Here is a 20,740-nt window from a genome sequence, read left to right on the forward strand (position 1 = left end):
TAATGAACCTGGACAATATATATCAATACATTATCTCAGGCATATAACTCATCTGTATAAAAATCTGGTTCCCATTCCATCCATGGTCAAACCCATATCCACAACAGGATCTATGACTGTAACTATGCACTATATACAATAGAAGGTTTATAATACACCAAAAGGTATAAACCTCTATTTACATTATACTATACTATACTATGGAGCGGCACAGCTAGCAGGCAACCACTAATCTTGCTCTTCTCTATACAATACCTGCCCTGCAATCAAAAACACCAAACTGGGGAGTGAGTATATAAATACTCAGTGAGTGGAGTAGAGAGTACTATGCACATGAGACAAGATATAATCATGGCTCGAGGTAAAATCTCAAGATCAATAACAAGATGAACATGAACTCAACATAAAGAATATGGAGTAAATCATCAATATCACCACAATCAATATCAACTCATCTGAAGCATATATGGAATAATCAAGTCAACATATATGCTACTCATGAATATGTTCAACAGGTCATAGTACTGAATCATATAAATCAGGTGTCAATAGGCTGAATCATCAACAAGACAGCTATCGGGAGGTGGGTTTTACGCCCCAGGCGAACCAGCAACAACTCCCTACTGCCATATGCATACATCGAATATGACACCACACCAATATGTAAATCATCACTAGACAACTGTCGGAAGGTGGGTTTTACGCCCCAGGCGAACCAGTAACAACTCCCTACTGTCACATGCATATGCAGGATAAGACACCATACCGATAACATAAATGCTAGATAGCTATCGGGAGGTGGGTTTTACGCCCCAGGCGAACCAGCAACAACTCCCTACTGTTACATGCATATGCAGGATAAGACACCACACTGATCATATAAATGCTGGCCAGTATCCAGAACAGAAATCCATCTCACATCTACATACTAAACAGCACCTCGCGGGAATTCTACATCCGCGGAAAGCCATACTGCACCTCGCGGGGTCTTACTATGCCCGGCGGCAAGCAGAATATAAGTCGTAGGACCGGCCGATCCTACGCCTAGGGCCGTGCCCCCCTAGGAAGGGACTGGGCTCCGCCCACCCAGAAGGCTACTATGTGCACAAAGGCCGATGTTCAACCCCCATCGACTATAGGTGTCCTGCAGATACTGCCAAGCCATGCATAAATGCCATAATGCACCCTCCCAATACTCTACTAAAAAGGAGTATGATCAAGACTACCACTCACTCGATCATGACCCAATCATAAACTAACATCAGGGTTAGAAGTGAGGGTCAAGGAAGTGCAATACAACTTAATATACCACTAAAAAGGCTCTACAAATATTTGAAATAGAGGAAATGAAATCAATTTACAAAAGAAATCATTTCACAATTCGGAATCAATTTGATTACTCATCAACCTCTCGTAATTCCTCTCAATGTTCCCTCAAATGCATGTACAGAATAATCAAGCATGGAGAATCAAGATTATAGAGAAATCTACTACAATATCAGTCAATATGCACAAGTGGAATCAATTCACACTTGGCGACATTCATTAAAATGAATTAAGAATGCTCATAGTGCAAAGTACATGACTCCCACTCACCTGTCAATCCGGCACAGCCCTGATACGCCTCCAAAAATCTACAGCAGGCAGTGGGGAACTTCTTCCTCTTGTTCCCTAGCTTCTTGCCCAACTGTGACATGCATTTACAATACATTTAGTCTTGTATCGAGGGCTATAATATACGTGCCAATTATAATATAGGGAACTTTAATTGATTCAACTCCCCGTTCCCTAAATCTTTTCTTTTCTTTCTTTTTTTTCTTTTTCTATTAATTAACTCACCATTTATGTGTATTAGGGACTCCCTTGCATGAGTACAAGGTCCCCTTAGCTTAATCTGGGCTTAATATCCTATTATGGCATGAAATCCCCTATTTTCCCACTCGGATGAACAGTAACCCGGACCGACAGCCGGTTACTTCATCCTGGGTTTGATCCACTTTCCAAACTCCAAATTTGATGAAATTTTTACCTAACATTCTACACTCATATAGAATTCCAAAGAGGTAACATGCATTGCTATCGAAGGTCGTTTGGCCCCCTAAATAATTTTCCGAAGTTGGGACTTCGACACAGTTTTTCCGTAGTGCCGGAAAAATTTGTCAAAATCTGATTCTTCCTCTTTTAACCGCCTCTACAACCCTTATCCGACCCCTCTAGACTATATCCACCCTTTGTATAGCCTAATGTCATCAAAAGACTAGATAGGGACGGATATTTACCTTTTTCTTTTTGGAAATCGAGGTCCTTGCGTAGAGGGGAAGGAGATCTATGTTTTTCCCTTCAGCTGGCAGCGCAACCGGGATCTCCTTCCTTTTCTTTTTCTTCTTCTTCTTCCTCTTCCTTTCTTCCTTTCATTTCCTCTCCTTCTTTTTCTTCCTCTCTGTTGCCGTCTGTGAACCCCCTCCCTCTTTCTTTCTCTGCTTCATTCCGTAGCTCAAACCCTCCAATTAAATCACATCAAAACACTATTCACCCTTTTTTAATATTATTAAATTCCCAATTTGCCCCTGCCACTTCAACGGATCTACAGTTATGCCATTAACTTTTGATTCCTTCCCATTTTACCCCTTATATCAATTTTAAAGGACTATTCTATCCCTTTTTATATAAAAAAAATTTTGGGGTTATTACATCCTCCCCTCCTTATATAAAATTCGTCCTCGAATTTAAAAGAGTAAATTACCTGATTACTCAAAGGGGTGAGTGTATCTGGTCTTCATATTCTGCTCGGTGTGGTATTGGGAATCAAATAAATTAGGAGTGTTTTACCTTCTATCTCTACCACATAGGTAGGATATACATACTTCGCTTCTATACTATCCCCTATAGGTGTATTAATAGCTAAGGGAATATGCATCAATATCTTATCCTTAGCTAACTTTTTAGCAAAATAAGGGGACACAAATGAATGGGTAGCTCCAGAATTAAATAACACTCTAGCTTTAATCTTATCAATGAGGAGCATACCTGTCACAGCTACATTTAATGCCTGTGCCTCTTGTGGATTTACCGTGAACACCCTTCCTTGCCCTCTACCTACTGGAGCTAATGGCTGAGATGGTCCAACACTCTGCTGTGACGCTGGTGTCTGACCTCTGCCTCTGCCTACAGGCCCCCTACTACTAGGCCTGTCCATCTACACAGAAGGGTAGGATGCCAAAGGCACAAACTGCTGGGTGGCACCCTGCAGGCATTCTCTGGCAAAATGACCCGGCTGTCCACATCTGTAGCACACTCCCTGACCCATTCTGCATCTGCCAGGGTGCTGCTTCCCACATATGCCACACACTGGCCATGATTGAAACCTAGATTCAGTTCTGGCCATAGTGACTAGAGGAAGAGGTACTGATGGTAGAAAAGTATCTTGTGATTGACCTCTTTCCATCCATTTCCTCTTACGTGGGGTAGGTGGAGCTGAGCGTACAGACTGCTCCGTCGGGCCCTCCGAGAGATCTACTCCCTCAGATCTATCTTTACTGCTTTGCTCCTTCCCCACACTCATTTTTCTCTGTTCTCTTTCAGCTCTTTCTTCTTTGTTTCTGGTCTCCCACTGTTTTGCTTTATCTATCAGCCTAGACAAGGTGGGGACCTCTACTGCCAGTACTGCATTATAAAGCGGAGAAATCAGACCTCGCCTGAATCTTTCTATCCTGGCAGCTTCAGTGGGGATGATGTAAGGAGCATACTTCTCCAATCTAGTGAACTCATGAGCGTACTCAGATACGCTCATTCCGGGCATCTGCTTCAGCCTCTCAAACTGAAGAGCCCGATTTTGCCTCTCAGCCGGAGACAAAAACTCATCCATCACTGCTTGCCTGAACTCTTCCCAGGTTGGAGGATTCCTACTGTACAATCTGTCCTCCATATGCCTCTGGTACCAGTCCCAGGCATCTTCCTTCATTGTAAGCCCTACAAGTTCTATAGCTCTTGCATCAGAACAGGGCAGTCTCTGTATCATCTTTTCAGTCTCCTCCAGAAATCTCTGAGGATCTTCACCTTCTTCCCCCTTAAACTCTGGGGTTCTGAGCCTAAGAAATTCCTGTACAGTAATCCCCTCATCATCTAGAGTCCGCCTGGCCAAACTTCTTGGCACAGGTACAGAAGGTGGGATGGATACTACTGACGGGGCAGGAGATTTTTCCCGAGCAATCTGCTCCCTCAGAGCCTGATTCTCCGCCAGTAACTGTTCCATCAATGCATCTCTACTTCCTATCTCTCCTTGATCATCAACTCTCTGCCTATCTGCAGGAGGAGATTTTTTCTCTTTGGGGCTCGACATGTGCGGAACCCGCATCCAATGCTATATCTGGCTCCATCCTCTTTCCAGGACGAGCAGGTCCTCTCCTTGGAGGTATTTTTTTATATGTCTCTAAAAAAATTAAGAGAGATGGCACTTATTACACACTGAGTCATAATATATTTTACTGAATTATAAATGACTCATAAATTAACATACAGAAAAATCCTATGCTCCATAGTATAATCCTATACTTAATCCTGACTCACCCTATTGCTCTGACAGGACTCTTCTTAACCTTTGCTCTGATACCAAGCTTTGTCACGACCCCCGCCCCGTTCCCGGCGGGCCGCCGCGACGGTCCTAGGGTGCGGGTAGGCATAAGGCCACCAGCCACCGCGTAGAACCCTACTACCTATCAATCATCAATAGATCTTGAAAAATTTGGCATGATACATGCACAAAATGATCACTTTTCCTATAGTGACCTGTCAGGATTATCTCAATACATACAACACACTACCTGTCAGAGCAGCAATCACATAATCCGTCACATAATGAACCTGGACAATATATATCAATACATTATCTCAGGCATATAACTCATCTGTATAAAAATCTGGTTCCCATTCCATCCATGGTCAAACCCATATCCACAACAGGATCTATGACTGTAACTATGCACTATATACAATAGAAGGTTTATAATACATCAAAAGGTATAAACCTCTATTTACATTATACTATACTATACTATGGAGCGGCACAGCTAGCAGGCAACCACTAATCCTGCTCTTCTCTATACAATACCTGCCCTGCAATCAAAAACACCAAACTGGGGAGTGAGTATATAAATACTCAGTGAGTGGAGTAGAGAGTACTATGCACATGAGACAAGATATAATCATGGCTCGAGGTAAAATCTCAAGATCAATAACAAGATGAACATGAACTCAACATAAAGAATATGGAGTAAATCATCAATATCACCACAATCAATATCAACTCATCTGAAGCATATATGGAATAATCAAGTCAACATATATGCTACTCATGAATATGTTCAACAGGTCATAGTACTGAATCATATAAATCAGGTGTCAATAGGCTGAATCATCAATAAGACAGCTATCGGAAGGTGGGTTTTACGCCCCAGGCGAACCAGCAACAACTCCCTACTGCCATATGCATACATCGAATATGACACCACACCAATATGTAAATCATCACTAGACAACTGTCGGAAGGTGGGTTTTACGCCCCAGGCGAACCAGCAACAACTCCCTACTGTCACATGCATATGCAGGATAAGACACCATACCGATAACATAAATGCTAGATAGCTATCGGGAGGTGGGTTTTACGCCCCAGGCGAACCAGCAACAACTCCCTACTGTCACATGCATATGCAGGATAAGACACCACACTGATCATATAAATGCTGGCCAGTATCCAGAACAGAAATCCATCTCACATCTACATACTAAACAGCACCTCGCGGGAATTCTACATCCGCGGAAAGCCATACTGCACCTCGCGGGGTCTTACTATGCCCGGCGGCAAGCAGAATATAAGTCGTAGGACCGGCCGATCCTACGCCTAGGGCCGTGCCCCCCTAGGAAGGGACTGGGCTCCGCCCACCCAGAAGGCTACTATGTGCACAAAGGCCGATGTTCAACCCCCATCGACTATAGGTGTCCTGCAGATACTGCCAAGCCATGCATAAATGCCATAATGCACCCTCCCAATACTCTACTAAAAAGGAGTATGATCAAGACTACCACTCACTCGATCATGACCCAATCATAAACTAACATCAGGGTTAGAAGTGAGGGTCAAGGAAGTGCAATACAACTTAATATACCACTAAAAAGGCTCTACAAATATTTGAAATAGAGGAAATGAAATCAATTTACAAAAGAAATCATTTCACAATTCGGAATCAATTTGATTACTCATCAACCTCTCGTAATTCCTCTCAATGTTCCCTCAAATGCATGTACAGAATAATCAAGCATGGAGAATCAAGATTATAGAGGAATCTACTACAATATCAGTCAATATGCACGAGTGGAATCAATTCACACTTGGCGACATTCATTAAAATGAATTAAGAATGCTCATAGTGCAAAGTACATGACTCCCACTCACCTGTCAATCCGGCACAGCCCTGATACGCCTCCAAAAATCTACAGCAGGCAGTGGGGAACTTCTTCCTCTTGTTCCCTAGCTTCTTGCCCAACTGTGACATGCATTTACAATACATTTAGTCTTGTATCGAGGGCTATAATATACGTGCCAATTATAATATAGGAAACTTTAATTGATTCAACTCCCCGTTCCCTAAATCTTTTCTTTTCTTTCTTTTTTTTCTTTTTCTATTAATTAACTCACCATTTATGTGTATTAGGGACTCCCTTGCATGAGTACAAGGTCCCCTTAGCTTAATCTGGGCTTAATATCCTATTATGGCATGAAATCCCCTATTTTCCCACTCGGATGAACAGTAACCCGGACCGACAGCCGGTTACTTCATCCTGGGTTTGATCCACTTTCCAAACTCCAAATTTGATGAAATTTTTACCTAACATTCTACACTCATATAGAATTCCAAAGAGATAACATGCATTGCTATCGAAGGTCGTTTGGCCCCCTAAATAATTTTCCGAAGTTGGGACTTCGACACAGTTTTTCCGTAGTGCCGGAAAAATTTGTCAAAATCTGATTCTTCCTCTTTTAACCGCCTCTACAACCCTTATCCGACCCCTCTAGACTATATCCACCCTTTGTATAGCCTAATGTCATCAAAAGACTAGATAGGGACGGATATTTACCTTTTTCTTTTTGGAAATCGAGGTCCTTGCGTAGAGGGGAAGGAGATCTATGTTTTTCCCTTCAGCTGGCAGCGCAACCGGGATCTCCTTCCTTTTCTTTTTCTTCTTCTTCTTCCTCTTCCTTTCTTCCTTTCATTTCCTCTCCTTCTTTTTCTTCCTCTCTGTTGCCGTCTGTGAACCCCCTCCCTCTTTCTTTCTCTGCTTCATTCCGTAGCTCAAACCCTCCAATTAAATCACATCAAAACACTATTCACCCTTTTTTAATATTATTAAATTCCCAATTTGCCCCTGCCACTTCAACGGATCTACAGTTATGCCATTAACTTTTGATTCCTTCCCATTTTATCCCTTATATCAATTTTAAAGGACTATTCTATCCCTTTTTATATAAAAAAAATTTTGGGGTTATTACATCTATCTTCCTAGAGTTTCTTCCACGGAGTTTTTTTATTTTTTAACTTTTTACTTTCTATATTCTTTTATTTCCTGAATAGAAGAAATTGGTCGAGTTAAGCCTCCCGGTAATCGTGTTCGTTAGAGAAGGATCGAACTGAGCCAGATTATTATACCTCGCTGCAAACCCACACATAGAGGGCGAACCACATTCTTAGGGTAGTATATATATCACACGCCTCAATCCAAGCAAACTCTTTTCAATCTTCTGAATTTATTTTAGTGGATTATTTTTTTATAAAATAATGATATAGCAATTTTTAGGCAATAGTTTCTCCAACAGTGATCTTAATTGTACTAGAAATTGCTATATATTTATTCGTTTATCAAAATTTAATTTGATAGCACAGAATTAGATTTAGTTTAATTGTATAGAAATTTAAAAACCTTAACTTCATTCAAAAGATTATTTTTCCACAAAAAAATAGTTTAAAAAAAGTCATATTGCTCTGAAAGATGCGCAAACGAATTTCTGCAACTTTAAAAATCGTACAGAAAATTTTCTACATATTTAAAATCTTTGCAAAATTTTTTACATCTTTGAAAATAGTGCAGAAATTTTCTGCAGATAAAATATTTGTGTAAAAAATTATTGCAGCTTTAAAATCTGTGTATATTTTCTAAAGTTTTAAATTCTGTGTAATCTATTTTCTGCAATCTTTATTTTTTGTGTAGAATTTTCTGTATCTTTAAAATCTGTGCAGAAAACTTTTGCACTTTTAAAAGCTGTGTAGAAATTACTGTTGCTTTTAAAAACTGTGCATATTTTTAGTTATTCTCAAAATATATACAGATGCTTTGAAAAACGTGCAAAAATTATAAAGTTACATTACTTGTTATATTTATTAGTATGGTTATTTAATTTTATTAATATTATTGTTCTTTATTGCATTTATCTCAAAATCTTACAAATCAAAAGAGTACTAATAAAAAGATAAACCGGCAAATTCAGATTCGTCATAAATTTATAAGACGACTTAAAAAGAGTAATATCATTTTCTTGGAATTTGTCAAATATGAGAAAAACTTGGCACACGAATTAACCAAGGGTTCGTCTAGGAGTGAAGTCCTAGATTCATCGAGGGGGATGAGGCTTAAGCCCACTATTTGGTCACCGACAATGGATGCTTAACTCCTGTGATTGGAGATCCCATGAAGAAGGTACAATGTAGAGCTGTCAATCCTTATCGACGTGTGTCAATTATTCTCTGCGGTTGGCAACTTCTTAGTCGGAGCTAAAATTGTTAATCTTGGTTTACATCTGAGGATAGGGAGGTCGGTCGGGTCCGAGGTTAGGGTGTTTAGTATTTTTCCCATCAGAAAGTATATGTTCTTGATGGAAACTTGGCCCTTAAATAGAAGTCTATAAACAAACACAAGTTCCCTTTGCCCTTGGCATTGTGCTGCTGAGGCCCAATCATCTTTTCATTCAGCTCAATCTCCCCAGTTGGCCAACTTTTATGTGTTTCTTCGAAAGCATGTCTTGTATTCACATCGAGGCTCCTCTTCATTCACGACCATTCGTTTTATTAATATGAACTGATCAACAAAAGTCCAATATCAAAAAAGTATGGAAAGATTCTCAATGACAAAGACTACTCGCATTCAACTTGTGCAACTTAGATGACCAGTCTAAATGGAAAAAGTGCCGAAAGAATAGTTGAGATTGATGGACACGGCCACTCATTTATGTTTTAAATTTTTTAACTAATGCGATTTGATCAATAAAGCCCCGGAGGCCGTCAAATCATTAAAGAATGCTCTTTATATATATATATATATATATATTGAACCAAAAAATTTTATTAGTCTCAATTTTCATAAAATCTATTCAAACTGATCCCATCATCCAACCGATATTATACAAATATAAATATTCAAACCGATCCTTTCCGATTCGATCCAATCTATATATTTTAATTTTAATTTTATAAACTTTCTTATATCTTTTTATATCAAAAAAAATTATGTTTAAATTTTAGCCTAGTGTATCCATTTCCGTCCATTGAATAATAATTTTATACGGAATGAAATTTTTTATATTTAAATATAGCCCAACCTATTAAATATCAATTTTATAAAGTGAATCGTGCGAACTGTATTTTTTGGATTGGTTTCAAATGGTTAGGTCAATTTTGATTTCAATTTTAAAAAATTAATTTAAATTGATTCGATTTCAGATTTAACTTTAAATTAATGGAATTCAACCATGCACGCCTTTAATTATAGATGAAAGATAATCTTGCAGTTGCGCAAATGGGTGGGGCAAGGGGATGGAATTTTCCCATGCCGAACGTCAGATACGTCCAAAGTGAGAGGTGGTCAAGACAACCAAAGGTGCCACCTCGGCCAACCAGCATAAAAATAGCAAAGGTTGCACTAAATACTGCCGTGAAATTTGTGCCTCAAGTAATGAGGAAGTGGTTGTGATCAAAACAGAGAATAAAGGCTGGATTCAGATGTCCTCTAGATGTGGCCCGTCCGGCTGTGGTTTTCAAATTAATTAGTATGAATTTATATAGATCGAAGTATCCTTGTCATGAGACCACGTCATCCATGTCATCGTGTAAATTGGTGAGTCGTAGACATTGAGGATCTTGCCACGGGCAGAATTGCTGAAAGTGAGAAGTCTTAGCATTGTCATTACAACAAGTGTATGTTTATTTGCACATCGATTATTCATTGAGTAGATATTGGATACTTATATAAGATCAAAAAAAATCTAAATAATACCTTTCGGCTAGCCATTTTGGGTGAAGTCTTGGGTTGTTACAAATAGTATCAAAGCAGACCTGGCCCATGACCTATGTGAACTAGGAAACACTGCAGCACAGATCCATTGGGGCTGACCACGGCCCGATCGTGGTGTTTGTAATTAGATTTGAATGGATTTAAACTCTTAGCCTGACGAGGACGTCAGGATTTGAATAGAGGGAGTATGTGAGGACCCTTACGGACGTGTATTTAGTCCAACATAGATTATTCGCTGGATAGATTTTGGGTACTTATACAGGATCAAGGAACTCAAATAATACCTTCTGGCTAGCTATTTTGGGTGAAGTCCTGGGTTGTTACAAATTAAAATTATGTGAGAACCCATACGGGCGTATGTTTAGTTCCGCATCGGTTATTCGCTGGATAGATCTTGGGTATTTATACAAGATCAAGAAACCCAAATAATACCTTTTGGCTAGCCATTTTGGGTGAGATCCTAAGTTGTTATAAATGGTATTAGAGCAGACCTAACTCATAACCTATGTGGACTAGGGGACACTGCAGCACAGATTCATTGGGGCTGACCTCGGGCCCGATCGTGGTGTTTGTAATTAAATTTGAATGGATTTGAACTCTTAGCATGACGAGGACATCAGGGCTTGAATGGGGAAAGTATGTGAGGATCCGTACGGACGTGTGTTTAATCTCATATCGGTTATTTACTAGGTAGATCTTGGATACTTATATATGATCAAGGAACTTAAATAATACCTTCCGGCTAGCTTTTTTAGGTGAGGTTATAGATTGTTACAGTCATTATTTGTATTTGCTTGTCTCAAATAGGTCCAAAATATACTAGTTTTAGCGTAGGTTTGGTTAAATAAAAGCTTGGAACCAAGACTGATAAGGGGAAAACAAGGAACTTTACAAAAAAATAAAGCTTTCTCAGCAAAGTTCTCAGACAATCCGTTCACTTCTCTCCAGCCATAGTTTAGAAATATTTGGCAAGTTCGACGAACGTGCAAGAAAGTATATGTCATTGTGAATCCTCTAATAGAGCAGTCGACTCAAGTCAGTATTATGAAGTGGGCTTGCAAGAATTTTCCTCTTTTTTTTTTTTTTTCTAGTGGAGTACAAGAATTCTATTACTGAAATATAGTGAAAGGACCTTTTTGCGCTTGAGTCGAAGAAGGCTTCATTACAAAGCAAGTGTTTATCTTCATCTAATAGAAACTTAGCTGTTCAAACCTTAAGTGAAGCTTAAGCTCGATTCATCTATTAATCGAATAAACGTCAGAGAGTCTTTTTTTTTTTTTTTTTTTTTGCTAAAGCGGATGTATCATACATAGCGGATATGGATACATCCAAGAAAGTCACAAGATAGCAATTTCCGGAGCGCTCCGAGTAAATCCATCACAGGGAGTCTCTTTGACCTTCCACAAGGTCCGGGCCAAAATACCGTCAAGGAAGAGACACTCCCTCCCTCCCTCCCTGAGATTGTCGACAGCTAATAGCTTATTGTGAATCACGAGCCAAATATAGATCTTGGCTTTGCTAGGCATGACACCTTCCAATTAGGGGCTTAGCAACTCGGCATATAATCAGACATATATAGTAGTCAACAGATCTAACATCTACCGGTCCGCAGTATTTAGAATCATTTCGAGTTGAAATGTTTGTTTAATTTTGAACTCATTAGGATTTCAATCAAGTTTGAATCAAGCTTTATGTTAAGTTTGAACTAAGCTTGGTTCAATATACATATACATAGAAACATACATACACACACACATATATACAAATATAGAGAGAGCTATTGATTTTACTATACTCGAGTGGATCTTCATTCAAAATTACTCAAGCTTAGATTGGAGGATAAAAATCTCATATTGATAATCTAAGCAGTTGGATATGATCTGCTACTTGTAAACTTTACATAACAAAAATTATATAATTTGGAGATCTATAGCTGGTGCATTAGATGGTCAAGAAAAAATGTATTGCTTCATATTTCTTTAAATTATCTAATTTTTTGGCCACCTGATGCATGAACTAAAGATCTTTGAATCATATACTTTTTATATATAAATAATTTAGAGATAGTCGATCGCATCCAATGGCTTGGATCATTGACATGGGAATCTCATCATCTAATTTAGATCCGATTGAATTTCAAACAAGATGCACAGTTTGACTTGATTAAGATTCATCAGTCCATTTAATCACATCCACTAGATCGTTTCAAGCTGGAATGTTTATTTATTTTTTGGACTTATTAGATATTAATTAAGATTTTGATCTCATCTTGAATCAAGCTTTAATTCAAGCTTGAAAATTAAGCTTGGTTCGAGTTTGAATTGATTTCTAACTCATTTTAGGATATTTCAAGCTGCTCACTTGGACTTGCATTTGGCTCAATTTGAAATCAAGCTTAAATAAAGCTTGAAATGATGATAAACAAATCGACCTTGATCTCAACTTTCAAGCTCCTTCCAACCAAGCTTGATCAGACCTAGGCTATCTCGGCTCAGTTACACACCTACATATAACTCCCTCCCACGGTTTAAGAACCCATAGAAAGTTTTAGTTCAGAATACACTGCAAGCATCGAGTTACCAAACAGGCATCACACCTTGCAGCGAGAGGGTTTAGGCAGTCTAGAAAGCAATAAAATCAGTTCCCCTTTTTTCTGGATTTTGAAAAACTTCTGATAAGCTTCAAAACCCAGTGCTAAAGATTGGACTCCAATGTGATCTATTCATAGAAGTACTTTTAATAAGGTATTTCTTTGTCCTTGCGAATAGTTTTTCTACAACTAAAACTCTGCTCCCATAGGCCTCAGTATCTCTTATAATGCAGCCTCTTGATTTAGGTATCTACCTCTCATAAGGTGAAATATAAAAGTTGCATTTAGAAATAATATGAGCACATTTATCACTTGATGTTAACAGCAAATTTTTTTCTATGTTGAACGATATGACAACCATTTATAATCCAAGGATTAAGTTTATTATTTTCTTATCCAATATCTCTTCTACATTAGTATATCGGACTCCATATTTTTGGAGCAACAACCTGAGGCTGAGGACGTGCCTTGGAGTTCACTGTACACGAGCAATGATAGATGAACCTTTTCATAGAACAATTCATGAGGTAGCTGATATGGCAAATCTTTTATTAGTTAGCACATCAGTGTGGGCTTCAATGATCCATTCTGATAAAAAAAAAAGCAAGCAGAATCAATAATTCATCAATATTGTTCCTAAAATTCTCCACTGAACTTTTTTTATATCGCACACTGCATGGAGGCAATTAGCAAAGAGCCTTGTTTACATGCACAGACTTCTTCATATCCTTAACAATGCAGCATCTTCATTTTCTGCATATAGAATGATTCGGAACCGAAAAAGAAAAGCTAAGAATGTCGCGATGCCAAGCAAAACTAAGAATCTATCTATAATCCTGAAATATATGCATGTCCCAAAACACAGGATGTTGAAGGAAATAGTAAGCTTTTGAAACTCGACCTACTGGATCAAATAACATTGGAAACCACAAACACCACATTTTAAACATTTTGCTCAACATTGATTCATATTTATCTTGCTCATATGATCTACATTCAAATAATACTGATATATATTTAAAGACACCCACCATCTAGCACTGGTTGAAAGACTATGAATTCACAAGTGAAAGGAAGCATCTTTTTCTTCAATGTTGATCAAGATACTGGCTGTAACAAAAAAGCCATGCATGAATGGGGGCGTACAGTAACTGTCAGCTTGTTCTTATATCTCCATTGTAGTGTCTCATGCTGCAGAGTGCAGACGATCAAAGAAATATGCAGTTAGTTCTTAATTTTCCACCTAAATGGATAATATGAGATTATTCATTTGAATTTGGAGAAAACAGGAGGACTTTCCAAAGAGATCTACAAATTGACAAAAGAAACGATTCAAAAATAAAGACATCCATTGATAAATATTTGAGAAGGCAGCAACTTGTTGATCTAGCTTCGTGATTTCTTGGTGTTTGTGCAAAAACTAGACTGTGAAACACCTCTAGATATAGAGATCCACATGAAAGAGAATGCTCAAGACCTGGAATTTTAAATACCTTCCAAAGATCTCCTGCTTCCACAACTGTGTTAGGTGAAATACCAATGTCAGTCCAAGTGGCAGTAATGGGGCTGGGATTTCCACTGCCCCGATTTAAGAAAACAACAATTTATTGACTGTTAAATTGCTTATAAGTCCTAAGGATTCAATCTTTAAGAAGCATGCATTATTCGTCAACTTCATGTCATCTAATGCTAACTATTGATAGATTTTAACAGGTCTCTAAATGGATATATAATTGCTTATAAATATACAAGTACATATAGTTTAGAAAATTTTTACATATACAAACCTATGAATATAGTTTATTACATATTACTCTTGAAAAATCACCATTTATATATATATACCCTTGATATTATCCTATTTTTGCAACCATATTCTTCAATTAGATTTTTGCAAGCATATTGGGTTTGATTGGACTTGCAGGCCCTCGCCTAAAAGTAGCAGTGCGGTAAAAGGCCTTTTAAGAGAAACATTGGGCCCGTGTTGGGCCAGGGTCGAACTTTCTACGTACACTCACCACCCAATTCACCAGCCGCCGTTAGATACTCCCAACGCTGCTTGAAACCGTTCTGAAACCCTAACGTCCCCAGTAACCCGCTCACGCGCTCCCCACTAAAAGCCCCCTTGCGCCGTGCGATACAAAACCCTAGTCGTATCCAGGAGAGCGAACGAGCTCGGGAGCCCAAACCCTAACCCTAGCCACCGGGGAGCAGCGGCGCCGTCCTCGTCGTCGTCGGAGAGATCGGAGATGGGGCGCGTCAGGACGAAGACCGTGAAGAAATCCTCTCGCCAGGTGATCGAGAGGTACTACTCGCGGATGACCCTGGACTTCCACACCAACAAGAAGATTCTTGAGGAGGTGGCGATCATCCCCTCGAAGCGGCTCCGGAACAAGATCGCCGGGTTCTCGACCCACCTGATGCGCCGGATCCAGCGCGGCCCCGTGCGCGGCATCTCCCTCAAACTCCAGGAGGAGGAGCGCGAGCGCCGCATGGACTTCGTCCCCGACGAATCCGCTATCAAGGTCGATCACATCGAGGTTGACAAGGAGACCATAGAGATGCTCACATCCCTCGGCATGGCCGACCTCCCCGGCGTCGAGAAGCAGGCCGATGCCCCCGCCGTCCCGGTTTACTCTGGCCGCCCCGGCGGCTACGGAGGCCGGAGGCTCTAAATTTCCGAGTTTTAATAGTTGATTTAGGTGGAGAGGGTACGAGGGAGGGAGGTCTTGGTAAAAGTCTCTCTCTTTCCCTCTTTTCCTTCAGTATATCTTCGAACTTCTGAACTTGGTATTGATGTTTCCTTTATCAGTTTTGCTTTAAGTTTTCGAATTGAATGGACAGATAACAGTTTGACGGCTGTTTGGATAAATTTGGATTTGCTATTATTTGTAATTGTTAGGACTCCGTCTAATTCTTTGAAGGTTATGTTCTGTATTGTTTTGATGTGTTCTTTTTTTTTAATGTTACTGTTCTGGCGTGAATGTTGATCTATAACATGCTCAGTCTATGTGATATCCTAAACCATTGAACCTAAAAGGATGCTATATAGGAATACTTTGGAAGCTTATTCGGTTAGATGCTAAGACTAGTTGCCGGCTACTTCATATATAAAGTTTGGATGATGAGCTTTGTACTGCGTATTTCTGATTGCTCTTGGCTGCTCCATTTGATGACATGGGAATGTTAGTCATCAAATTTCGAGCAAACTGTCTTGGGTCCATTAGCCTTATTGATGCAATTGGTTATCTGCATGCTTTAATTTTTTTTGGTACACACGCCATCTTTGTGGTATGCCCCCAGATATATTTAAGCTTGGCATTGATTTCTGATATAGTTTTGTATATTGGGTTGTAGCACTGTGACTGAGAAACACATTAAACTGTCAAGTGTTTTCGTGGATACAGTATAACATTTGCTGTGCTTTTGTTGGCTCTTACCATCAACTTTGTATGATATGATCAAATCATTCAATGTAGATGCTGTTTCTAAGTCTCGGTTACCTGTTGGACTAACCTGTGGATGAAATAGTCTGTTAGATGATTGCACGATCGGTCATTGTATGTGCTATCAATAAATGGTTACTAAATTTTTAACCCAACCAATTTCTTCTACATAGTAATGTGCACTTTGTTTTTTTAATTCCATTTTTGACAAGAATTCATCAGCTGATTGTCATCAATATGATTTTTCCTCTTTTAACATAATTTCAATCTTCCAATTGATGCTGCAAGCCTTAAAAAATTCGTGTCATAGCTTATATTAATTGCAATTGTGTTCTGAAGTATCTGTCTTGCCTTGTTATTCTAATGATATCATAATCACAACCATAATGACCTAACAAAATCCTGACCGTGAATTGATGGTCTCTTTTACATGAACTGGCATTTAATTCGTGAATCTTATTTTGCTATTAATTTACTAGTTGAAAATTGATCTGTATATTCTCTATTGTTTGCTGCATCTATCTCTAACTCTTTTAGGTCTCTGTCTTATTAATTTAGTTTAGGATGCTAGCATAACCACTAGACAACTCTTTCTGCCATTTGTTGTGATTGACTAACCAATTTATTTTGTTTTTCCATTTTCATTTCTTATGTCATTGAACTTGTCATGCTCTGTTCTTTGTTGACATTGAATACTCTTACAGAGTAGTGACATCACTACTTTTGCTCCCATTTTTGTGTAATGTCTAAGTTGCATAATCCTCTTCTTCGACAAAACGTTTGGTTGTCTTACTACAACTTTCTAATAATATCATATGTAGTTGCTATGAGATCATGTGATCTCATGGAAATGCATGTTCATAATCTCAACATGATCTCATGGAAATGCTTGTTCATAATCTTAGAACTACCACATTAATCCTTATAGCTCCTCTTTCCTTTTTTATTAGATGTAAGTTCAAAAAAGAGTTATTTCACATTGTCTGCTAGCTATCAGTTTTGGTTGTAGCCTTATGACATTTTATGGTAATTGCAATTGCAATCCTATAATATTTTCTTAATAACCTAGTTGGTTACATTGTTACACATGACTTTCCATTGGCTCCGAAAACACTTCTGCACATACTTAGTTGGTTACATACTTCTACCTTTCAGTTCTCATTAATTACCTTCTCTCTCTCTCTCTCTCTATTTTTATGATTTTAGCATGTTTATGGATGTATTATGTATCGTAAAGTTAAGTCTTATGACATCTAGAAACTAGTATATTCCATTCAATTGTTTTATGTCGTCATTTAGGAGTTGGGGCTTTTGAGAATTCGATCCTGGATGTCACTATTATTAGTTCAGATTTTGTTGGTGAGCATGAAGTCTTCTTCTGGGACAAGAATTAATGGGTTTTGGTCTAATAGGACTAAGGAACTTAATCTCTTGGTGGAGGTTCTAATAGGAGCATGAGATGGCTGCCACAGGATCAGCTAAAGTTTTTTTTTTTTCGCTAGATGCGGTTGGAGGGTCTATGGTGGGGGATCCACGTCCACTCATGTCTTGACCAGAGGAGCCTGTCGCTGAAAATGTAGGAGATAAAGAGTATTTCATTTCTTCTGTCAGGCCTTATTTAAGGGAGGATCATGGGGTTTGTCAACTAGGTTTCAGCAGAGCTTGGTGTGTTCAAGATGCAGTATAACTGAACCCTTTTGAAATGATTTTGCATCTAAAGGGTTTTGCTGCAGTTACTGCCCTTTCTTAAAGAGCTGATACTGTTGGATGTTTACTACTTTGGGATTTTCGTTTTAGCAAAAGAGGCCTTGGGCCTTACGATGTATGATCAGTATCTGGATGTGCCTGTAATGAGATTATGCTTGATGGGTAAATTAATTCGGACTATCACTGGTTCATATCCTTCCGTATGTTTAGGACTCGTGAGTTTTTTCTCATCCGAATATTTTTTTTGGAAAGATGATTTTTAGAAATATGATGGGAAAATGATAAGTATCTGGATGTGCATGTAATGAGATTATGCTTGATGGGCAAATTAATTCGGACCATCATTGGTTCATATCCTTTGGTATTTTTAGGACTTGTGAATTTTTTCTCATTCGGATAATTTTTTCGAAAAGATGATTCTTTGAAACATGATGGGAATATGATTAGTATCTGGTTGTGCTTGTAATAAGATTATGCTTGATGGGTAAATTATTCGGACTATCACTGGTTCATATCCTTCGGTATTTTTAGGACTTGTGAATTTTTTCTCATCCGAATATTTTTTTTGGAAAGATGATTTTTAGAAATATGATGGGAAAATGATAAGTATCTGGATGTACCTATAATGAGATTATGCTTGATGGGCAAAATAATTCTGACCATCATTGGTTCATATCCTTCGATATTTTTAGGACTTGTGAATTTTTTCTCATCCGGATAATTTTTTCGAAAAGATGGTTCTTTGAAACATGATGGGAATATGATAAGTATCCAGATGTGCTTGTAATGAGATTATTTTTGATGGGTAAATTAATTCGGACTATCATTGGTTCATATCCTTTAGTATTTTTAGGACTCATGAATTTTTTCTCACTCAAATATTTTTTTTAGAAAAATGATTCCTAAAAATACGATTGGAATATGATAAGTATCTGAATATGCTTGTAATGAGATTATGCTTGATGGGTAAATTAATTCGAACTATCACTGGTTCATATTGTTTGGTTTTTTTAGAGCCCGTGAATTTTTTCGCATGAAAAAATAATTTTGGTATATTTAATTAATCAGGAAACAGTGGCATATTTTAGAGTAGCTTATGTTTGGTATATTTATTATATTTTTATTAACGAGAAAGATCTTATTCATAGATTTTGATGGCTTAAAAATATTTTAGAAAAAAATTAATTTTCAATTAGTGAGGAAGTAACTTTTTCATATCTTCTATTTTTTTTTCATAAAAATTTTATTTACGTAGAAATATTATTTTTTTAAAAAAACTCCAACTAAATGAGAGATTTTTTTTTGTTGATTATTTTTTTTTATTTTTCTGCGAACCAAACGGGTCTTTAGGCAAGGTAGGGGCTCGGCCCAAAAATTCTAATTTTATGTGTTGTGCTCTTATCGGAACGGATCAGTTTCCTTTTGTTTGTGATGGGCTTGAATACTTGAATTCCAAAGTGGTAAAAAATGCGTTTACCAAAACAAAAAAGGAATGATGTTTTATCAAAAAAAAGTCACGTTGGCTGGCCTTTTCTTTTACTAGTACAAGTAATGAGAGGAGATCGCATGCGGTTTTCTGATTTTTTAAAGTTATGATCAATTTAGTATCCGAGATAATGAATGAGGTTGATTGGTGTGGTTGTCTTGCTTCCATGGGCAATTGCAATCAAAAGGCTGGCTTCTCCATTAATGGAAGTCAAGTTCATATAAAAAAATTATTGTGGGAGTGATCTACCGAAAAAAAAAATATTGTTGGAGTTGGTTTTGTAGGCACTTTTTTGTCTTGAAGGTTAGGCTTCTTTTCGACGGAATGGATACATAAATTGGTCACATCTTGTTTGATCTTCCAATAATTTCAAGGGCATGTTTGGTATTGTACTTGTTTTTGGTTTTTGTTTTGGAAGATGACCTAGACTGAATAACATGCGGTGGAACTCTTTTGTTTTCTAAATTGGCAATAAAGTTTTTAGAATTTTCAGTAATAAAGATTTGTTGCTTTAAAAAAATGAAAATAGAAAAAAATAATAAAAGTTTGGTGTAAATATTATTCCAACGCAATATCTATATAGTATTCTGTTTATTTGTGGAGAACGAAGCACAAAAATCCTATAATATCAAATAGGCTTCTATTCAACAAAATTTTCAACATTTGAGTAGTCAAAAGAGGTCTAGCGGAGCGCAATGGCATGCAGTGTTGTCCTCTGCATCGAGTGCATTATCAGAATGCTCTGACGTGGCAGTTGATGAACCGAAGAGTCAAAATGGGATGAGACTTCTTTTACTAACAGAAGTACATACTGTGACTTAAAAAAAAAAATTATCATCCATAAGGTCATCATTTGTATCTCTTTTTTCTTCTTCATATTAAATTATTCTTTTTTCTACGTTAGTTCGTGAGGCTATCCTCCTCCTCTTCGTAGCTTTTTCTCCTCCAATTTTTTTTCTCTCGTTAAGGCATTCTTTCCAAATGCATATTGCATGAACTATATACTGGTGGACATTATATTATGAAAAACTATATATTGGATCATTACTAGATATGTATAAAAAATGCTTAAAATATATACCAGAACTTTGTTGGATACGTACCACTTGAATATAAACTTTATACTGATGAATACATGTTTAAAATCTATTGTGTGTATATTATTTAGATATAAAT

The 20,740-nt window shown here is 37.8% G+C and overlaps 1 protein-coding gene across 1 annotated transcript; it reads left to right on the top strand.

Moving 5' to 3' along the window:
• Window positions 1-14,993: 14,993 nt before the first annotated feature.
• On the top strand, window positions 14,994-15,871 carry LOC103702773 (small ribosomal subunit protein eS17-like). The gene has a single exon (XM_008785332.6). It carries the CDS (start codon window positions 15,175-15,177, stop codon window positions 15,598-15,600), a length of 426 nt encoding a protein of 141 aa, XP_008783554.1. The 5' UTR covers window positions 14,994-15,174; the 3' UTR covers window positions 15,601-15,871.
• Window positions 15,872-20,740: the final 4,869 nt, after the last annotated feature.

This window comes from Phoenix dactylifera, chromosome 6 (genome assembly GCF_051530095.1).
Source record: "Phoenix dactylifera cultivar Ajwa chromosome 6, Ajwa_hap1_PhDact_Kaust_v1.1, whole genome shotgun sequence".
Lineage (NCBI taxonomy): Eukaryota > Viridiplantae > Streptophyta > Magnoliopsida > Arecales > Arecaceae > Phoenix > Phoenix dactylifera.